General features: G+C 44.3%; 2 protein-coding genes across 8 annotated transcripts; one reads left to right on the forward strand and one right to left on the reverse strand.

The window, feature by feature from the left end:
* Nucleotides 1-312: 312 nt before the first annotated feature.
* LOC123998644 lies at nucleotides 313-7490 on the reverse strand. Its single transcript, XM_046303702.1, has 4 exons — nucleotides 7361-7490; nucleotides 5318-5787; nucleotides 4775-5173; nucleotides 313-4472 (listed from the first exon to the last, which is right to left on the reverse strand). The coding sequence occupies exons 2-4, from the start codon at nucleotides 5762-5764 to the stop codon at nucleotides 534-536; spliced, it is 4785 nt and encodes a 1594-aa protein (XP_046159658.1). The 5' UTR covers nucleotides 5765-5787; nucleotides 7361-7490; the 3' UTR covers nucleotides 313-533.
* Nucleotides 7491-9873: 2383 nt separating this feature from the next.
* LOC123998567 (mitochondrial dynamics protein MID51) lies at nucleotides 9874-17607 on the forward strand. 7 transcript variants are annotated; one of them, XM_046303535.1, is made up of 7 exons: nucleotides 9874-9982; nucleotides 11054-11344; nucleotides 11531-11682; nucleotides 11920-12100; nucleotides 12550-12585; nucleotides 15075-15337; nucleotides 15535-17607. In XM_046303535.1, exons 3-7 carry the CDS (start codon nucleotides 11536-11538, stop codon nucleotides 16360-16362), a joined length of 1455 nt encoding a protein of 484 aa, XP_046159491.1. In that variant the 5' UTR covers nucleotides 9874-9982; nucleotides 11054-11344; nucleotides 11531-11535; the 3' UTR covers nucleotides 16363-17607. The 7 variants fall into 7 exon arrangements, with proteins under 7 accessions (XP_046159491.1, XP_046159490.1, XP_046159493.1 ...); XM_046303534.1 differs by having other exon boundaries at nucleotides 11535-11682; XM_046303537.1 differs by having other exon boundaries at nucleotides 11054-11295.
* The last annotated feature ends 966 nt before the right edge of the window (nucleotides 17608-18573 follow it).

Below are 18573 nucleotides of genomic sequence, written 5' to 3' on the forward strand. Positions count from 1 at the left end.
AGAGAATGATTAAAAGTTTTACATAGAAGATACTTTCAAGAATTACAGACAGACCGATGGTTCTACATGTAACAAAATCTTGCTTTGGGGGGGAATAAATGGTACAATTGGCTTGTCTACAATCATCTTGTCACAACACAACTGGTTGGGTCAGACACATTAAGAAAAGAAATTCCACAAATGTACTTTTAACAAGGCACACCTGTTAATTGAAATGCATTCCAGGTGACTACCTCATGAAGCTTGTTGAGAGAATGCCAAGAGTGTGCAAAGCTGTCATCAAGGCAAAGGGTGGCTACTTTGAAGAATCTCAAATATAAAATATGTTTAGATTTGTTTAACACTTTTTGGGGTTACTACATGATTCTATACGTGTTATTTCATAGTTGTAATGTCTTCACTATTATTTTTGAAATGTAGAAAATAGTCTAAATAAAAAATACACCTTGAATCCCTTAGGACGTTCAATGAAAGAGCTGACAGTTAGGCAACTTTTTCATCCGTCTTTGGGTAACTAATGGGTTAAGGATATTTCAAGGCATGTATTTCCTGGCCTTCATACGAGGTATAATAGATATGTCTCTGATGTCATTATGCTGAAGCAGCCAACACAAGTAGCGTTCGGTGCCCATACCCCACCCGCTGGTGAGAAGAGGAATGACCTGCCGCATGTTGATGTACCACTTGTAGGATTCCTCTGGGACTGCATGATGTCTGAGGGCTTCTTGCACCATCTCGGGGCTGGAGTGACGCTCCCCAAGACCCAGAGTCTCCCCCAAACCCAAGAGGAGGTCCGATGCTTTTGCCTTGCGTCTGCCCGAGCCCTCCACATATGCTTGGTAGAAAGCCACTCCCAGGTGGTCCATCTCTGTCAGCCAAACAGCGCCTCCGTACTTCTCAATCAAAACCCGTTCTCCTTTGCGGGTTAACTTCCTGCCAAACTGGGGCTGGCCGTCCTGTACCCACTCCAAGCAGTCTGGCGAGGGCATCATAGGGATGGCCTTGTCCAGAGTGACTCTTGGGAGAGGGGTTCCTCCCTTCAACTTCTCCAGTAAGTCCTTGACATGTGAAAGGGTCCCAGCGGAGTCCAGTATGATGTTGGAGTGTTTCTTCAGCATTGCATTGGTGAGATGAGCCACGTATCCCTCGGCTATGTGCATGGCAGTATCCATGTCGCCCAGGAGCTCACACTCAACATGGTAGAACTGGTTAAGATGAGTGGCATCTGGATCTTCTCCCCGGAAACTTGGCGATACGTAGTATGTCCCTGGCAAGTTCTCTTGGAATCGCAAGAAATACTCCAGCACAAATTGCATGGAGTCAGCCAAGTACACATCCTGCCCCAGCAAGTTGACGTAAACGGGCTCTGAGTCTGATCCCAGGCCCATCGGAGAGGAGATTGTGTCAGTGGTGAGAGGAGTCAGGGCGTACGCGTACTGACAGGTGTTGTTGAAGTACTCCACTGTGTTGTGGAAGAGGGTATTTTGAATTTGAAAGAGATTGCGGTACCACTGGCTCTTGATGGCTAACATGGAGTGGCTCTGTGGATCCTCCCAGGAACGAGGAGGCCTGCAAAGTGTGATTTTGGTGTGGATTTCCTTTAGAGTTTCAGGGCTGGCGGGAGGGCCATCGACAGATGAGACGTAGCCGGGGTAGCTTTGGAAGTACTCTGGGAACACCTCAGCAGGCTTGTCACCACGTGGAGGAACCAGAGGGATCAGCTTGACATGGGCATAATCAATCTCAAAGCCCTCAAAGATGAGTGCAACACCTCGAGCATGCATTCCTTCCTCCAGCAGTCCAGCTACCTTACGAGTGGCCAGGATCAGTGATGTGTAATCAGTCTCTTCCAGGCGGAAAATGTTGCTGGACAGTGGTTTACGTGGCACTAGAACTGTGAGTCCAGGTGTATTAGGGTAGGGAGTGAGGAAAGCCACATGATCACTGTCTTCCCACACCCGCCACTGTTGCTCCTCCCCACGCACAATGCGGCAGAACAGTCCATTGTGGGAAGGATCTCCTAAGAAGTCATAGCACGATGGTGCGTTAGGCGTTGGCAGCTTGTTCCGAATCTTGGCCTGAACCTGGTCCAGATCTGCATCTTCCCAGCGCGGGCCACTCTTTGAGGTGCAGTAACCTGGGTCATAGGGCTGAAAGTCCTCCTCCCCAGTAGGTTGGGAGCGCCAGTTGGATTCCAAACCATGAAGTGGTAGCACTCGGATATGGGCCGGCTGCTCGGGATGTGGGTTAAATACTAGGGCGCAACGATGTACCCCCAGTCGTTCGCATAGCAGGTTTGAAACAGCCCGTGCGCCTTGCAACAGTGCTAAGAAATCTGGTTCAACCAGCTGAAAGATGCTGCTTGGCCCACTCAGAGTCTTTTGGGTAAGGATGGTGGCACCTGGTGTCCAAGGGTTGGAGTGTAGGTGAGCAACTAGTTCATCAGTCTCCCAGATTACATTGAAATAACTCTTCATGGGTCTCAGGACTTCGACACGTGCAATGCCACCAACCATGGAAGCTACAAACAACACCCCAACATTGGTTTCAACAACAACATCCCCTTTTGCGTCTACAGCAATGATTCCAGCACAGCTGCCCTTCAAGTTCTCAGACATGACTTCTCGACATGCCGCCCTAAGGGTGTAGCCTTTATGATGGTAGAGACTGGCCACTTTTTGTGCAACTGTGTGTCTTAGAAACACATCTCCATCACCAGAGCAGGTTACTGCAAGCTTGTCATCAGCAAATATACCTGCTCCCACTACTGCTGTGTCTCCAACTTGACCCTTCCATTTTCCCACCAACCCACCTGTGGACGTTGCAGCAGCTAACCTACACCATCGATCCAAAGCAACAGCTCCCACTTTCTGTGGATGGTTGTTCTTGGAGGCGTTGCCAGTACTGAGTTTTGCTGTCAGCTCTCTGCGACGGACATCAGTTTGGAAGTACTCCGCCCTCATAGGCTTCTCACTCTCTTCTAAGCCTTGCAAAAACTCTTCTGCACCTTCCCCTACTAAGAGTGAGTGTATGCTCTTCTCCATGACCTGTCTTGCTGCTTTCACAGGGTTCTTCACACTCTGCACACAAGCCACCGATCCAGAGTTCATCCCATTTCCATCTACTATGGTCGCCTCCATCTCATTTTTCCCATCTTTGTTGAAAACAGATCCCTTCCCGGCATTGAACAGAAAGCAGTCTTCAAGAGCTTGCACACTCCGCTGCACTGCGTCAAGACTACTGCCTCCCTGTTGTAGCACTTGTGATCCGAGGGTCAGAGCTGTCTGGAGAGCAAATTCAATGACGCCTACCACCTTTGTATTCAGCATCATCTCCTCCCCAGCTCCACCATGGATCACCAGAGTGAAGTCTGGACTCATGCTGGAGGCAGAGTTAGAGGGAAGTGTTGACTTAGACATTGTCGTGCCTTGTTTTTGGCCTGCTGGACTGAAACATTTGTGAATTTCCCCTTGGGGGGATCCATTCCTTCTTCCTGCTTGATCTTCTTGCATCAGACACTCCATGGCTCCCATTTGTCCGGCGATGGAATATCTGACAGCGAGAAGCATCACCAGCTTCAGATTTACTTTCAGGCTATCTTGAAGCTTCTCCAACATTGTGGAAAAGGTGCCTTTACCATTGAGCACTATACGGACCCGGTCTCTCCTCCCCAGGTAGGTTACAGCCAGTTGGTCTTTAGCATACACATTCCCTACAGCAAGCTCCACTCCCTCCATCAAATCCTTGCCAGTAAGGTAAACAGAGGGGCACCCAAAGGGGTCAAGAAACTTCTTGAGAGGGTTGTCTGGAGACATGGACCAGCGTAGGGCTGCTAGGTGAGGGCCCACACCATGTCCACTTTTAGTGGCTTTAATCAGGTTTTTGTGCTCCAGGAAAGCCACATGGAACAGACGGAGCAGTTCGTTCGTGTATCGAGGATTGTTGTCTGGTCCGATGCAGGATTCCAAAGCACCGATGAGCTGGTAGGATTGCATGGTGAGGGAGTATGTCGGATCGCAGCGGCCATGCTTGTAGTGACGCATATGGGTAGGGGTTACAAGAATGTGGCTGGCAGCAGATTCCCCAAGAGTCTGCCTCAGGGAGAGCTGCAAGGAAAAGTTGATCCAGGCATCGTACAGGCCCCTGTGACCCCGGAGGGTAGCAAAGACATCTGGGTAAGAGAGAACCTCAAACGTGATGATGGGATGAATTGCTTTAGGGGAGGATTTTGGGGGGTCTGTTTTAGTTATACCCTGTAGTGGGAATGCTAGGGGGCTTGGGGAGGAGGAAACTGCCTTGTTAAGATAGGCTGACCCATTGCTTCCTGTGTTGGCCTGGACTAGGTCTACATTAAGCGACTCAGAGAGATACCACACAGTCTCAGCCACTAACCCAGCCACCATTCCATCCAGTGCACTGTGCTCAAACACCATCCCTGCTGTGCTGTCTTTGAATACCACCAGGTTCACCACCTGTAGAAAAAGAGGAAGAGGAACCTATGTTTTCAAGTCTTGTGTCAGTGAGTTAATAAACTGAAATTTGTTTGCAATTACGTATGTCTGATGTGCAGTAAAGATCCACTTACAATTTGATTCAATATTGAAAAATTGATTTCACTCCATTGTCTAGGGTATATTTTTGTCAGCACTAAAAATCAAGTCCATATCCTCATCCGGTAACCTGATGAATCCAGTTGATTCACTACGGCATCACTGTACTGTATTATAGTAGTTGTCATCCACAATTACATTACCACAAACATCCCATACTGTACCTTGTCATAGTATCTCAGACAGGGCCCATCTCCTCCTCCCAGTCTGACAGCATTAAGGGTGTCTGCCAGATCAGCTGGTGCATTGCAGTCTTCCAGGGAGAGAGCCACCACAGCACTCTCCATCAACCCCAGTGAGGCGGCTGCTGCCCCACCTGCTCTCAGGATCTCCTCCCTCACAGCACTCCAGGCTTGCCGCTGCAGGGCAGAGAGGCCGCAGATGGCAGAGGGCTTGTTGTTCTTGGCAGCTCTCTGTTGGCTCATCACATGAACCACTTGGCTGTAGATGTCAGGGAACGGTAGAGGGGACATAGGACCGCCTGGGCTGGGATGCTGCAGTATGTTGACTGAAAATACCCCTCTAGCACAGATTACGATGGCATGAAGGCAGTCTTGGTATACCTGTAATACAAATAGCATGTTAAGAAGTAGGAGAAAATCACATTATATGACAATAAGATAAGGGAGTATTTATGAATTGTTATCAGTATCATCAGAGATGGTGTATGAAAACACAAAAAAACACGGAGTACTCCCAAAGCTTACTTTAATCTCATCTTGGGTCTTCCCAGGAATGCGGCTGGCAGCAAACACCTCTGATTGCTGTGTGCGCTCAGTTTGCCCCTCACCCTCTACCAGTGAAGGCTCACTATACATCTTTGCCACAGCCCAGAGCAGAGCAGCAGCCCTCTCCAGTTGGGCACACTCCTTCCTGGCTCTGGAGGGGGGCAAGACAGCGGGGATGGCTGTCGAGGTGGGAAGGGGGTCGGTACATGAAAGCAGCCGGCTCTTGAATTGCTCTGTCACCCAGTTCTCTCGGCCAGAGGCGGCAGCCGCCAAGCACTTTTGGGCCTCCTGCAGGACCTCCCTCTGTTGGCTAAGGGTATTTTTGAATTGAGGGTAGAGCTCGGGGCTCAGGGTGAGCTGGAGCACACGGCCTGCCTCTTGTAAGGTGACATCTAGCTCTGGAATAGGGTAATCGAGAAGTGCCATCCTGTCCTGTCGATAGGGGGAACCTAATGCAATGAGAGAGCGAGGACGCACAATCAATTGAGTTAAGGTAAAGGCACTCAGGTAATTTGCCCTGATATTCTCTTTCAACCATAGTTACTGTAATACATACTGTAACATGTATGATTACAAAGGCTGTCATTCAATTAGGCTAATAATATTATCTAGGAGAAGAGCTCATGAGACACACAGAGGACTCTTTATGGATTCATTTGGCTGATGTGAATGGACAGTACCCTTAGTTTGTATGCCAGATCATCTGTAATACAATACCTCCTGTAAGGTCAATGTATTCTATTTGAGATACATTGTGACTTCTCCTTTATCACACAGTGTGTGAGTGTGGCTGCTCTACATTACCCTCATCCCTTAATGATAAGAATTAGCATGGTGTTTGTATTGCCAGTTGTCATGGGAATATGTCTCATTCTGCATGACCCTGTTGGGGTAATTCGATTTGTGCTGATAAGCCTAGTCCGTCTCTCTTTACAATGCTGCCTGTTTTTCATTCTTCTAAGACCAGATTCAAGTTCAGCTACACCTATGACCTTGTGATTACCAGGTAGTTAATAATTATTCTAACTAAATTAAGTTACAATTGATAGGTTTTATGTAATACCACCTCTATAAACCACATGGGTAATATATATGTTCAGAAGTACAATCTACTGTAGAATTTAAGTACCACATTGTAATATTTACCATAAAAATAAAACTAATAACACAGTTGTGTCACTTTTGTCAAAACCAGTTATCAGCAATCTAAACCAGTTTATAAGATGTCAAAATCATGTCACAGAATATATATTTTTTTAGAAAAAGTGGTTAGAAAAAGTGGTTATTATGTATTTTCTTTCTAATACAAGAATTTTCTCTCTTGTATTATGGAAATTCAATTTTTGCCATTAACTTTTGAATGTGATAGCAGCTCTCTACAAGAGGTCTCTTCACAATCTCAGGGCATCACAACCAAAATATAGGATGTGTAAGGGTTACAATGTGTAAATTCCTCAAATGTGATTTTGACAACTCCACCGACAACCAATGCTATTAACCAACTATTTTGCATGCCTAAAATACATGTAAAATAACAACACAGCTATTATATTAAAAACATTTCCCCCCTGCCTGAGGCAACTTCTTGTCATCAAAGTTGCTAAGATCAATTGCAATGATTTAGACAATAGTAGAGTAAATCATTTAAGTTTACATACATTGTCAGTGGTATGTCCTGAAGTCCCTACACCCCTCAACAGTATTAGCAAGGAGGCTGCCCTCCACTAAATAATGTGTCATCCCGCTACGACTCATTCAAGCGTGACTACCTTTAAAACATCCATTTCAAGAAAGACCGATATACACATCTGGCTCAGCTTCGTGGGTGAAAACAAATGGAAAATTTTAGGTACATAAAATACCACTATGAACAACACAAGCACTCACAGATACGTTGCTCTGGACATTACACTCCGTAATTAGGCTACACATAAGTAGATAAAGTTGTGTTATTCCTACAGCCATTGTTGGTACGCGTATAAGCTCATAAAATGTCATTTATAAAAGTAGAAACTAGTTTACCTCAATACCGAAAACACTCCCAAGATATGCACGCTCCGTAAGATGCAGTGATAGTCAGTGAACAGCAAGTTTTGTTGTACTACACAAACAAGGGTTGGCAATAATATGTACCTAGTGATTCCAATTAAGCAATTACATTTCCTGTCTCAATAGATGCTGGGTGAATCTGAGGCAGCCTCTCACTGCAAATACTCTCCCTAATGGAATGGTCAATGTTCAAGAAATGTTGGTACTCTTTTTTTAAAGGTTTTTCAGGTGCACCATTAATTTGATGCTCTATGCTCTATTTCACCCAAACAGTCATTGGCAGACAGTTTTCCACATGACCATTTAACCCTTGTGACTGAACATTAAATGCACTTTAACTGGTTTCGAAAATGTCTCCTGGTACATGCCTCCTGGTCTCTATAATTAGATTGGTAGCAACAGTAGATAAGAGGCATGAGGCTGAATTAGTAATGGCTGTCTCTCGCAATGTCTTATGCCGTCTCAATTTACAATAGTCTTAACGATTTAACACAATTTAGACCATATTCAAAAACACTTTTACAGATATCACTGCTGCCAGAAACTCGGTTACCTGTGAAGTTCTGTTAGGTAGACTAACATTATCTGACTCACAAACAACATCATTATGGCCATGGGGCTAAATGTAATGTGAGATTTCTGTGGTTGATTTACTAATACAGACCACCATACATTCAATCATGTGACGTAACTATACAAGTATTTCCTTGGTATTCTTGATTATGACCAATAGTATCCAATTGTGAAATATTGGAATAGCTCAGGGAATATTTGTATTATCTTATCCCTAGGGCTCCCGAGTGGCGCAGCGGTCTAAGGTACTGCATCTCAGTGCTAGAGGCGTCACTACAGACCCTGTTTCGATTCCAGGCTTTATCACAACCGGCCGTGATTGGGAGTCCCAGGGGGTGGCGCACAATTGGCCCAGCGTCGTCAGGGATTGGCCGGGGTAGGCAGTCATTGTAATTAAGAATTTGTTCTTAAATGACTTGCCTAGTTAATTAAACATTCCTATTTCAGTAAATTAGCTAAATTGCCACAAAATTTCCATACTTTACCTCCAGTCAAGGTGTCAAAGATGTGTGATGAGCCTCCTGAGGTTTCACACCTATATTTATACTCTGATGCATGTTTTTTTCTTATTGTGTACATAGTAAAACCCATTACTTATTTTTCTTTCGCCCTTAGTGGGAACTGTTCTTAACATATGTAGTTTCACTTTCATCAAAACTGGTGCTGCTCCTGAAACTCACTGACCACAACTACCCGAAGCCCCCTGAACTCAGTTGCCTGAAACCCCTCTGACCTGAGATGCCCGAAGCCCCCCTGACCTCTGACCTCAGCTGTCCGAGACTCCCTAACCAAAGTAGGCCTCACCAGCCTTAGATGGACATTTTTCTTATGAATCAGATACGATTCGTTGGCACTTTAACATTTTTTTTTGTACTTTAGACATATAGTATTCAACATTACTCCTTTTGTCAGTCTTTCTATTTGGAGTTGTGTTTATGAAAAGGTATCTAGCCGAAACGTGGGGCATTGGCTATGTTTCTGTTTGTTTAAGATTATTATTTTTTGAAAGAATATAATTAATTGTAAGCCTTTGCATAGGATTAATGACAACGCAGATTAATGGGACTTCTTATTTTCACTAAAGGTAATTTAGCAGACAAAATACTCAGACATTCCTAATGGAGACAAACATTTTGTGATTGTATGCAAGCTGCTTAGGTAGCTAGTTGTGAGATTTCACCACTTAATGGCATTTGGTTCCCCAATTTCAGAAACCACTTTGCTTAGTTAAGTGTAATTCCTAAGTAACTGTTTCTTCAATTACCTAACAATGTAGATATTTATGATAACAATAAAAACTACTTTTTATATTTTGTTATTAGTTATTTATTTTATATTGAACTGTTGGGTAGGGCTTGCAAGTTAAGCATTTCAGTGCATTTCAGTGCATGTGACAAATTAAACATGAAACCTGTGTTCATCCTGTAATCAAACACTTCATGCGTGAGCACCAACAATTTTACCAAACAGAACATGGCAATAAAACACAAAATGAGCTTCACTTTCTATTAACCCAAGATCAAACAAGGGATTGTGTCGAATCTTTGCTGCTCACAAACTTTACCAATATAGTACATATTAATATGAGCTTGTTTTATTATTTGTGTTTCATTTATCCTTGTCTTGTCCTGGTAATCAGTGATGATGCTTTAGGTGATAAAACAATTTCCCAAATTCGGATTAATAAAGTAATACTCTACTCTCCTTTAACCTACTCTACTCTACTCTACTTATATAGTCTTATTACATTGGTTTATGATCTTATTCACATATGTTTCCTTATTAGACTTCTTTATAAAAATGTATTCCAACATAGAAAGGTGTAAAGGTTTGTAGGCTAAATAAGACTGAGTGCTGTTATGTCACATTTCTCAACCATAAAAATTGTTCAAACCGGATGTAGTAATTCCAGTGCAAAAATAAGTAGCCAATAGCTTCCGGTTTGCCATTCTGACCCCGAAGCGAGGGGGAACTGTGTCTGTTGTACTTATAAGGAGAAACCTTTGAAATCGTTTCTCAAACGTAAGTTCAGCGTTCTCCCTTGACGATGTGAGATGTTGTTCTGTCAATATCGTATATGTGTATTCAATTGATTGTGAGTATCAGCTCCTCAATGTGCAAGGTCAGCATCGTTCGGAAGCTAACGTTACTGTAAAAAGCTAATTAACGTTAGCGCACTAGCTAGGCTAGAATTAAGTGATTACATTTTTTTTTACTATTAGCCAATCAAAGGGAACAATACGATTGGTACTAGTTTTGCTATTCTAGTATAGCTAATTGTTAGCTCACTTATCGTATAGTCTACACGGGAAACAGCAGCTAACGTTTGGTAGCTAAATTGCTAAGGGGTGTTCTGCTGGACGAGTGCTAATGTCAGATGAAAGTGGTTAGTTAGCTATTTCAGTATCTTTGGTGTATCTTATGAGTTGCTCGGGTCTGACACGGCTAGGCTGCATGCAGACTAGACCAGCATACCATAGCTAATGTTAGATAGTTAGCAAATTAACTTGACTTGCTGCTGGGTGGGTGTCATTTGTGGAAGGTTCTAACATGAACCTGTTCCAGAAACTTCGTAAAGTACAAGGATGCCAACAAACGCATACAAAGTAGCATGATCAATTCACCAAGCTAACTCACCACGTAGCTTATTCTTAATGTTTGTTCATAGGCTACCAGAGCGAGGATAGACGTTTTTTTATTTTTATAAACGTGAGTGAAAAACGTAACTAAATTGCCCACGCCCTACCCGGTATCTTATTCTGCCGCTGTACAACTTTGTATGCGTTGTTTGTTGGCAACCCTGTTATTTTTGGAACAGATTCCTGTTGGGACGTTACACAAATTACATCTGCAACAAATGACCAGTCTTATCTCGTCATCCACAAAGGTCATCGAGCTAAATATGCCCAATCGTATCAAGTAGTTTAGTTACTGTTCAGGATTAGTATAGCCTAACTCGATCCATGTTGTCCTTCCACTTCACCAGTGGCAGATGCCTAGGTGACAGTGTTTGAAAATCTACGCTAATACTACATTTTGTTTAATGATTACCTATTCTATTGAAATAAATACATGTCCTATCTCTCCTCACAGGAGTCCTCCCATCTCCATGTGCATCCCTAATGGGCGGCTGGTCTCGTAGTGCGGTGCTGGAGCTGTACCGAGCACTGCTCCGTGCAGGGTGCCACCTTCAGTACACAGACCGCAACTACTACCGGCGCGCCGTGGCCGGCGAGTTCCGCCGCTGCCAGGCTCTGACCGTGCCGAGTGACAAGGAGGCCGCACTGAAGAGGGGCCAGTTCTTCCTCAGCAGTAGACTGGGGGGGCTGATGTAGGTGAGACTCAACCATCCAACACCACCTGCTTGTGGCAGATCACTAACAGGTAAACTATTCAGCTATTTAACTGACCATCTATCCTTTTGCTCTCATAAATTAATAATACATATTTTAATAATAAAAGGTACACAGTCCTTGAGTTATGGTAATAGGAACCCAGGACTCTTTACGTCTGAATCAGTACTTTGTTCTTCTCTCATCATTTGCCCTTTCCAACGCTACATTCACAAAGACAGAATGGCGGGAGTGAACGGTGACCGTAAAGGAAAGAAGGATGACAACGGCATGGGCACGGCCGTTGACTTTTTGCTCTCTAATGCCAAGCTTGTTCTTGGGGTCGGAGGAGCTGCCATGCTTGGCATTGCAACACTAGCAGTCAAAAGAGTAAGTGGGACATTCTTTAAGTTAGATCATTGCAATTCTATTCTTGTAAATGTTATTATGTACATTCTTTGTCCGTTGTGCCAGTTCAGTTGTAGGCTAAATGTGATCACCTCTCACCGTTTGGCATCTGATCTCTACATCAGTAATTTTACTGTTTTTAACCACGAGTGGAAGACCTGTCCATTTCATGAAACACTCTAATGGACAAATATGCTTTTCAATTCCATCTCCTTTCAGATGTATGACCGTGCCATAAGTGCTCCGACCAGCCCTACTAAGATGGAACCATCAGGGAAAAGGAGTTGGGAAGAACCAAGCTGGATGGGGTCGTCACCACGGGTACTTAACCACGACATGAGGTCAACAGTGAGCAGGTCACTGCAGACTCTACCCACCTCCTCCAACTCCTTTGAACCAGGTATGGTACACTAATATATTTAGGGTGTCACACACAATGTTTCGCATTGCAACTATCAACATTGCTCATTTAGCAGAGTTACAATCGTGCCGTTAGCTCACCCTACAGCGTGAAACGTTGCCAGTGGCACTGCCAAATTGGTACTTTTTTGGGGGTGCGACTGGTTAGTACGTTGTCAAGCAGGACGATTACGTGTGTTGGCAGGGCAGAGGATGCGAGATCAAGTACCGGTAAGGACTGGTGAGCGTGGATGCTATAGGGACGCCTGTTACACTCTCACTTGCTCACACTCACACGCATTGCCTAACTCTGTTCAGAGCGAGGCCTGAACAGTAACACTTGGGATTGATGTAGCAGGTGGTCACAGTGGGGTAGTAGTGTGTTTCAGATGGTTTGACCTCATCTCTGTGCAGTGTTTTCTAATCCTTTGCTGTGTCTATTGACGACAGGATGGCTGATGTCAGGATGGCTGTACTTCCTGTATTGTGGGTGATGCTACTGACTCTGTGCTTGTTGTAGGAAGCTATAGGGTCGTTCCATTTGATATCAACCAGATTTTGACCACATCTTTTGATTTAAACGAAACTTTCCATACATATTTGCCCTTGGTTTAAGTGATCAGAAAACTACTTTTTGGACCTGAATGCCAACACAATCAGGAGATGGGGGGGCTCAAAGTTTACCAATTTTTGCATATCCCAGCATACCATGAGATGTCCATGTATTCATCACTTGAAAAGATGAACGGTTAAGTTTGATATAGTTTAAAAGCTTGAAACCAGGGTTGCCAAACTATTATAAATTGTAGGAAAAGTATGTGTAGTTTTTAGATAATTGAAATTAAACACATGTAAACTCAGGCAAAAATGTAACTAAATCTATGTTGACGCTTAGACCCTAATGAATATCATCTGAGGTGTATGTGTTGTGCCTGCCATCGGTTGAGACACAGTATACTCTTGAATACCAGGTGGGTGTCATTTTAATCATAAAGTATAATTCATAGAATGGACCTATCCCTTTAGACAACTGCAATTTAGCTGTTACACCATTGAAAGTAATTGAATTGACATCTTACATTCCAATTACTACCATGAAGATGGCCGCCGGTCTACCCACCATCAAATGTCACTTTAAAGGGGAATGTCTTGTCCACATCACCAACAAACTATCATGGTCTAAACATACTAAGACGGTCATAAAGAGGGCACGACAAAACCTATTCCCCCTCGGGAGACTGAAAAGATTTTTTGGGTCCTCAGATCCTCAAAATGTTCTACAGCTGCACCATCGAGTATCCTGACTGGTTGCAGCACTGCCTGGTATGGCAACTGCGCGGCCTCTACAAGGCACTACAGAGGGTAGTGTGTATGGCCCAGTACATCACTGGGGCCTAGCTTCCTGCCATCCAGGACCTCTATACAAGGCGGTGTCAGAGGAAGGCCCTAAACTGTCAGACTCCAGCCACCCTAGTCATAGACTGCTACCGCACAGCAAGTGGTACCGGAGCGCCAAGTCTAGGTCCAGAAGGCTTCTTAACAGCTTCTATCACCAAGCCATAAGACTCCTGAACAGCTAATCAAAGGGCTACCCAGACCCATCTTACACTGCTGCTACTCTGTTTATTATCTATGCATAGTCACCTTAACTCTACTTACATGAAACATATTACCTCGACTAACCTGTGCCCTCGCACATTGACTCTACTGGTACCCCCTGTATATAGCCTCGCTATATTTATTTTACCGCTGCTGTTGAATTATTTGTTACTTTTATTTTACATGTTTTACGTAACACATTTTTTTCTTAAAGTATTGTTGGTTTAAAGGCTTGTAAAAGTAAGCATTTCACTGTAAGGTCTGTTGTACACCTGTTGTATTCGTCCGCACGTGACAAACAACATTTCGTATGGAAGATTTCGTATGGAAGATTGACATTTGTCATTTAAAACAACTGATATTCCCATTCAAGTCAATATTTTCTGTGTGGACCTCCAACCAATTGGAAAGTTGAAATGTCAATGTTATTCCCATTTTTAGTTCCACCTAGTCTCTATTTAAGTGCATGCTGTGTCTCAACTGATGGCGGTCTCAACATAAACCATTATTTTTTTTGTTTTAAAGGAATGACCAAATAGTTTGACAATCCTGTTAGTAAGCCTTTAAATTATATCAAACTGAGCCATTTGATATTTTCAAGAGCGAGACATTCAGTGTCGGTCTCATGGTATGCGTCATAGATCACAATTTGGCCACCTATCTCCTGAATGTTTCAGCAAGTTATTTTCTGCCCACTTCTACCATGGGCATACATGTATGGAAAGTTTTGTTCAAATCACAAGGGGTGCGGTCAAAGTTATTAAAATTGAATGGAACGACCCTATAGTTTTGTTAGTAGAAACCGCACTAAATAGACTCAAATGGCTAGTTTCTATTGAGCTCCATTAGATATGTGTTATAAAGTTTTTAAAAATACCTCAGCGTCTGTGGTATTTTGGGTGGTTCTCTTATGCCGGGTGTACACTACACAACCTTTTCGTGTCGTTTCTTTGTCTTCCCAACGTGTATTCGTGCTCAAGCTAAACGATGTGGCACAAACCGGGAGGCTGGGGGTCACACACTACAAGGTTCTTCACTTGGTCGTGAGGATTCTCCATACCACGCTGTCTCGTGAAAAACAAAAACAAAACGTGTCTGATCTCAACAACTAAAAATAAATTGTGTGGTGTACTTCTGGCTGTAGTAGTAGGTTACTCTCTGTAGGAGAGGATAGTCTGTAAAGCAGCCCCTCTCGTGGTACGTGTTCCCATTAGTTGGGTTGGATTTCCTGTCGTCACCCAATAGTCTTACTTTTGTTCTTATTTACCTCCCATACCCTTTCAACATATTTGATTTACTTCATTATTAAGGTTATATGCGATAACCCATACCTGCACATTCCTAACCTCTGCCTGTCGTGGCTGTATCCAACTCAGACTGCATGCGGAGGGCGGCGGGGCGGGGACGTAGCGCTGCAGGGGAGACAGACCTCTTCCGGGCCAGGATGCGCCTCTCCCTGCAGGAGAAACTGTGGGAGTTCTACCAGGAGCGTGTGGCCATCCCCGCTGAGGAGCAGGCCACAGCCCGCCGGGCTGCCCTGGACATCTGCGCAGAGCTGAGGATCTTCCTGCACGCCAAGCTGCCCGACATGCCTCTCCGAGAGATGTACCTCAGCGGCAGCCTCTACGACGACCTGCAGGTAATAAGAGGGTAGAAGTAGTAAACTTGATCCTTCCGGGGGAAAGGGTAAAGATGTCACTTCACAAGCCATTGGATTAGGAGTGTTGTGACCACAAACAATGCTTTTTACCTCGGTGCCTGTCTCTGGGCTTGAAATGTTATGGTTTTACAAGAGTAACACCATGTGCTCTCTGACTCTCTCCCACTCTTTCTCAGGTGGTGACAGCGGATCACGCTCAGCTCATGGTCCCTCTGACCTTGGAGAAGAACCTGTGGTCGTCAGTCCCCGGGGAGGACACCATCATGAACGTTCCGGGCTTCTGGCTGATTCGCAGAGAGAACCTGGAATATTTCCCCCGAGGCAGCAGCTACTGGGACCGCTGCATGGTAGGTGGCTACCTCTCCCCCAAGTCTGTCCTGGAGGTGTTTGAGAAGCTGGTGGCGGGCTCCATCAACTGGCCGGCCATCGGCAGTGTTCTGGACTACGTGATCCGGCCGGTGGTTCCCTCGGAGACGCTCACCCTGGAGGTCCAGTATGAGACAGACCGCCTTCTTTTCGTGGACTTCCTGCCTCTGCTGGTGATGGACGACGGCGCCTCGCTCATCGCCAAGCCACACAGGCTGGCTGCGGAGCGCCATGAAAACCTGTGGCGGCAGAGCTTCCGTGTGGCGGAGACTGCGCGCCTGCGGGCTCTGGACCAAGAGGACGGGGGCTGCCGCTGTGCCTGCCTCAAGGTGACTAAAGCCGTGTGCAAGCTCAACCCGGCCCTAGCGCGCCTGTCGGCCAGTCAGCTGACCAACACCATACTGCTATTGAGCGAGAAGGAGGGCGACTGGACCCAGGAGGCGCTGGCTGACCGCTTCCTGCAGTTGCTCCGCTCTCTAGTGGGACACCTAGAGGCTGGGAGGCTCCCCTGCGCCCTGGTCCCCAAAGTCAACCTGTTCTGTGAGCTGACGCCAGTGGAGGTGGATGAGCTAGGATACACCCTCTACTGTTCCCTCTCTGACCCAGAGGCACTCCTAAGGACTCCTCAGTCTGACTAAGTCTGGTCATGGGTTCGAGGGTTTAGGACAGATGGTATATAATTCTAAGATTCCATACTGCAGAAGAGGATAGGATATGTAATTCATATGCGCTTCAGATATGGACCATGTCCCCTGTGACTATGTCGCTGTGTGATTGATTCAACATCGTCTCTGGAGTCCCGGTTTCATCGATCAATATGTTTCTCTTGTACTTTTTATTTGTGTAATTGTGTTTGATAAAGTAGAAATGCAAAATCAACCACTTTAGTATGGGGGTTTAACAATGAATACAGGATCATCCAAATACCAGTTAAACCTCAGATGATGAAACCAGTCTCTTCATGTGGTCCCTATGCTGCACGTAAGCCGTTTATAAGTAGTACTGTTCAGAGGGGTATACTTTAAAGCATGATCAAGGAGTTGGCCAACTAACTTGCCTAGATATCCTGAAATAACTTCAAATGGGCTAATTGACTTAACAAGTTATTTCTGTTTGTTTATCAAAGTTGAAACTGTTTTGTAGTATACCCCTTGGGTTAGGACTCTGTTTGTTGAATTGGGGATTGTTTCATTGGCTAATATTATGTAGCCAGTTTGGATTGAATCGTGTCGGGGGGGGGGGGTATATATATTCATTATAATTTGTGGGAATGGAAATTGGGGTTTATTTGAAAGCTATTTTGGTGGCTCCATCCTCAGATTGCAGGTCTTTCAAACACATATTATGATGGGTAACATTAGTTTAATGCTAGTTAATATCATGTCTGAACAGAGGCATGAAAAAGATCTCTCAGAACAAGCCTCCATAATTGGCTCAAGCATTATTGTTCTCGACATTTCTAGCTTACTATTAAGCTGAGACTTGGAGGCAGGTTGCTTACACTCTGCCATGAGATGCCAGTTCAGATGGGTGGATAGTTTGGTGACAGCGTCAATACTGTCGCCCCTAACAAGGTAAATGGTCTTAAGCACTGTTGTGGTCCACTAGGAAATAAGACCAGTGAAACATGACAGGGGGTTGTTCTTCTACTGCAGGGTACTTATAGTACTGTAGCCTGGTATTGTACAGTTTGTGCTGTAGCCAACTCTTCTCGGTGTCGTGTTTGGCATGGCAAGTTTAGAAGAGTTGCTTACAGTGCATACAGTATGGGACCAGGCTACACTTAGCCTACTCTACCGCTCTAACTGTGTAAATGGATAGAATGTAATGTTTACCATGTGAGCCACCGCAAAAGCAAATAAATTATTGTGGTACAACTGAAATCTTGACATTCTTGAGTTAAAAAAAAAACTGTTTTTCTAGATTTCTTGAAGTGAGTTTTTGAATTTGGTTCAAGTTATAGTTCTGAAATTGTAGCAAACTTTGCAAGGGTGGAGGCTACTGAGGGGAGGACGCCTCCTAATAATGGCCGGGATGGAGTGGTGTCAAACACGTTCATGTGTTTGAATCCATTAACTGCATTCCAGCCAATCTACTCCGTTCCAGATGTTATTATGAGGCATCCTCCCATCAGCAGCCTCCAGTGGTGGAAACGCCCACTATAAAGCCTAATGTATAAATCATATAGGTTTCCTATCTTCATGGTATTTAAGTTGCGGATGATTTGTGTTTTCTAGGACTCCTCCCACAAAGTTGTTGAATGAAAGAACGTTGAGAAATAAGAATATATACTTTTATGTTAGGAATGTGTGTCGTTTGCATGAATAAGAATACCAATGTAGAAAGTTAATCATACGTTGGGTTATTGTTATACACCTCAACTGTCTGTTTATGACGTCAAATATGTCTTGTGACGTTAAGATAAAATACTTGACCTATATGTTCATTCATAGGTCTTTTGTTGTTTAAAACTGGTTGTTGCATACATTTGTATGAACCAAATCTGGCATGACTTCCTCCCACTCATAACACAAAATGGTTGGTGTGCTTTTTTTCAAATGACATTTTGCGATAGTTGGGATGTTAAGCTGAGAGCAAATTTATCAAAGACAGAGCACCTCTGTCAGTTGCTGTGGAAAAAATGTTTCCAGTTGCAAATGCAGTATTTGTCAGTTTGTCTTACAGGTTTGGTCTTGCTTCAGCGGCCCCTACTGGTATAAGGTAACTGTTGCTCAGTCATGATATATTGTCTTCAGAAAACATTCATACTCATTGACTTCTTCCACATTTTGTGTTACAGCCTCAATTTAGAATCGATGAAATGTATATTTTTCTCACCCCTCTACAGA

Source organism: Oncorhynchus gorbuscha, linkage group LG16 (genome assembly GCF_021184085.1).
Source record: "Oncorhynchus gorbuscha isolate QuinsamMale2020 ecotype Even-year linkage group LG16, OgorEven_v1.0, whole genome shotgun sequence".
Classification (NCBI taxonomy): Eukaryota; Metazoa; Chordata; class Actinopteri; order Salmoniformes; family Salmonidae; genus Oncorhynchus; species Oncorhynchus gorbuscha.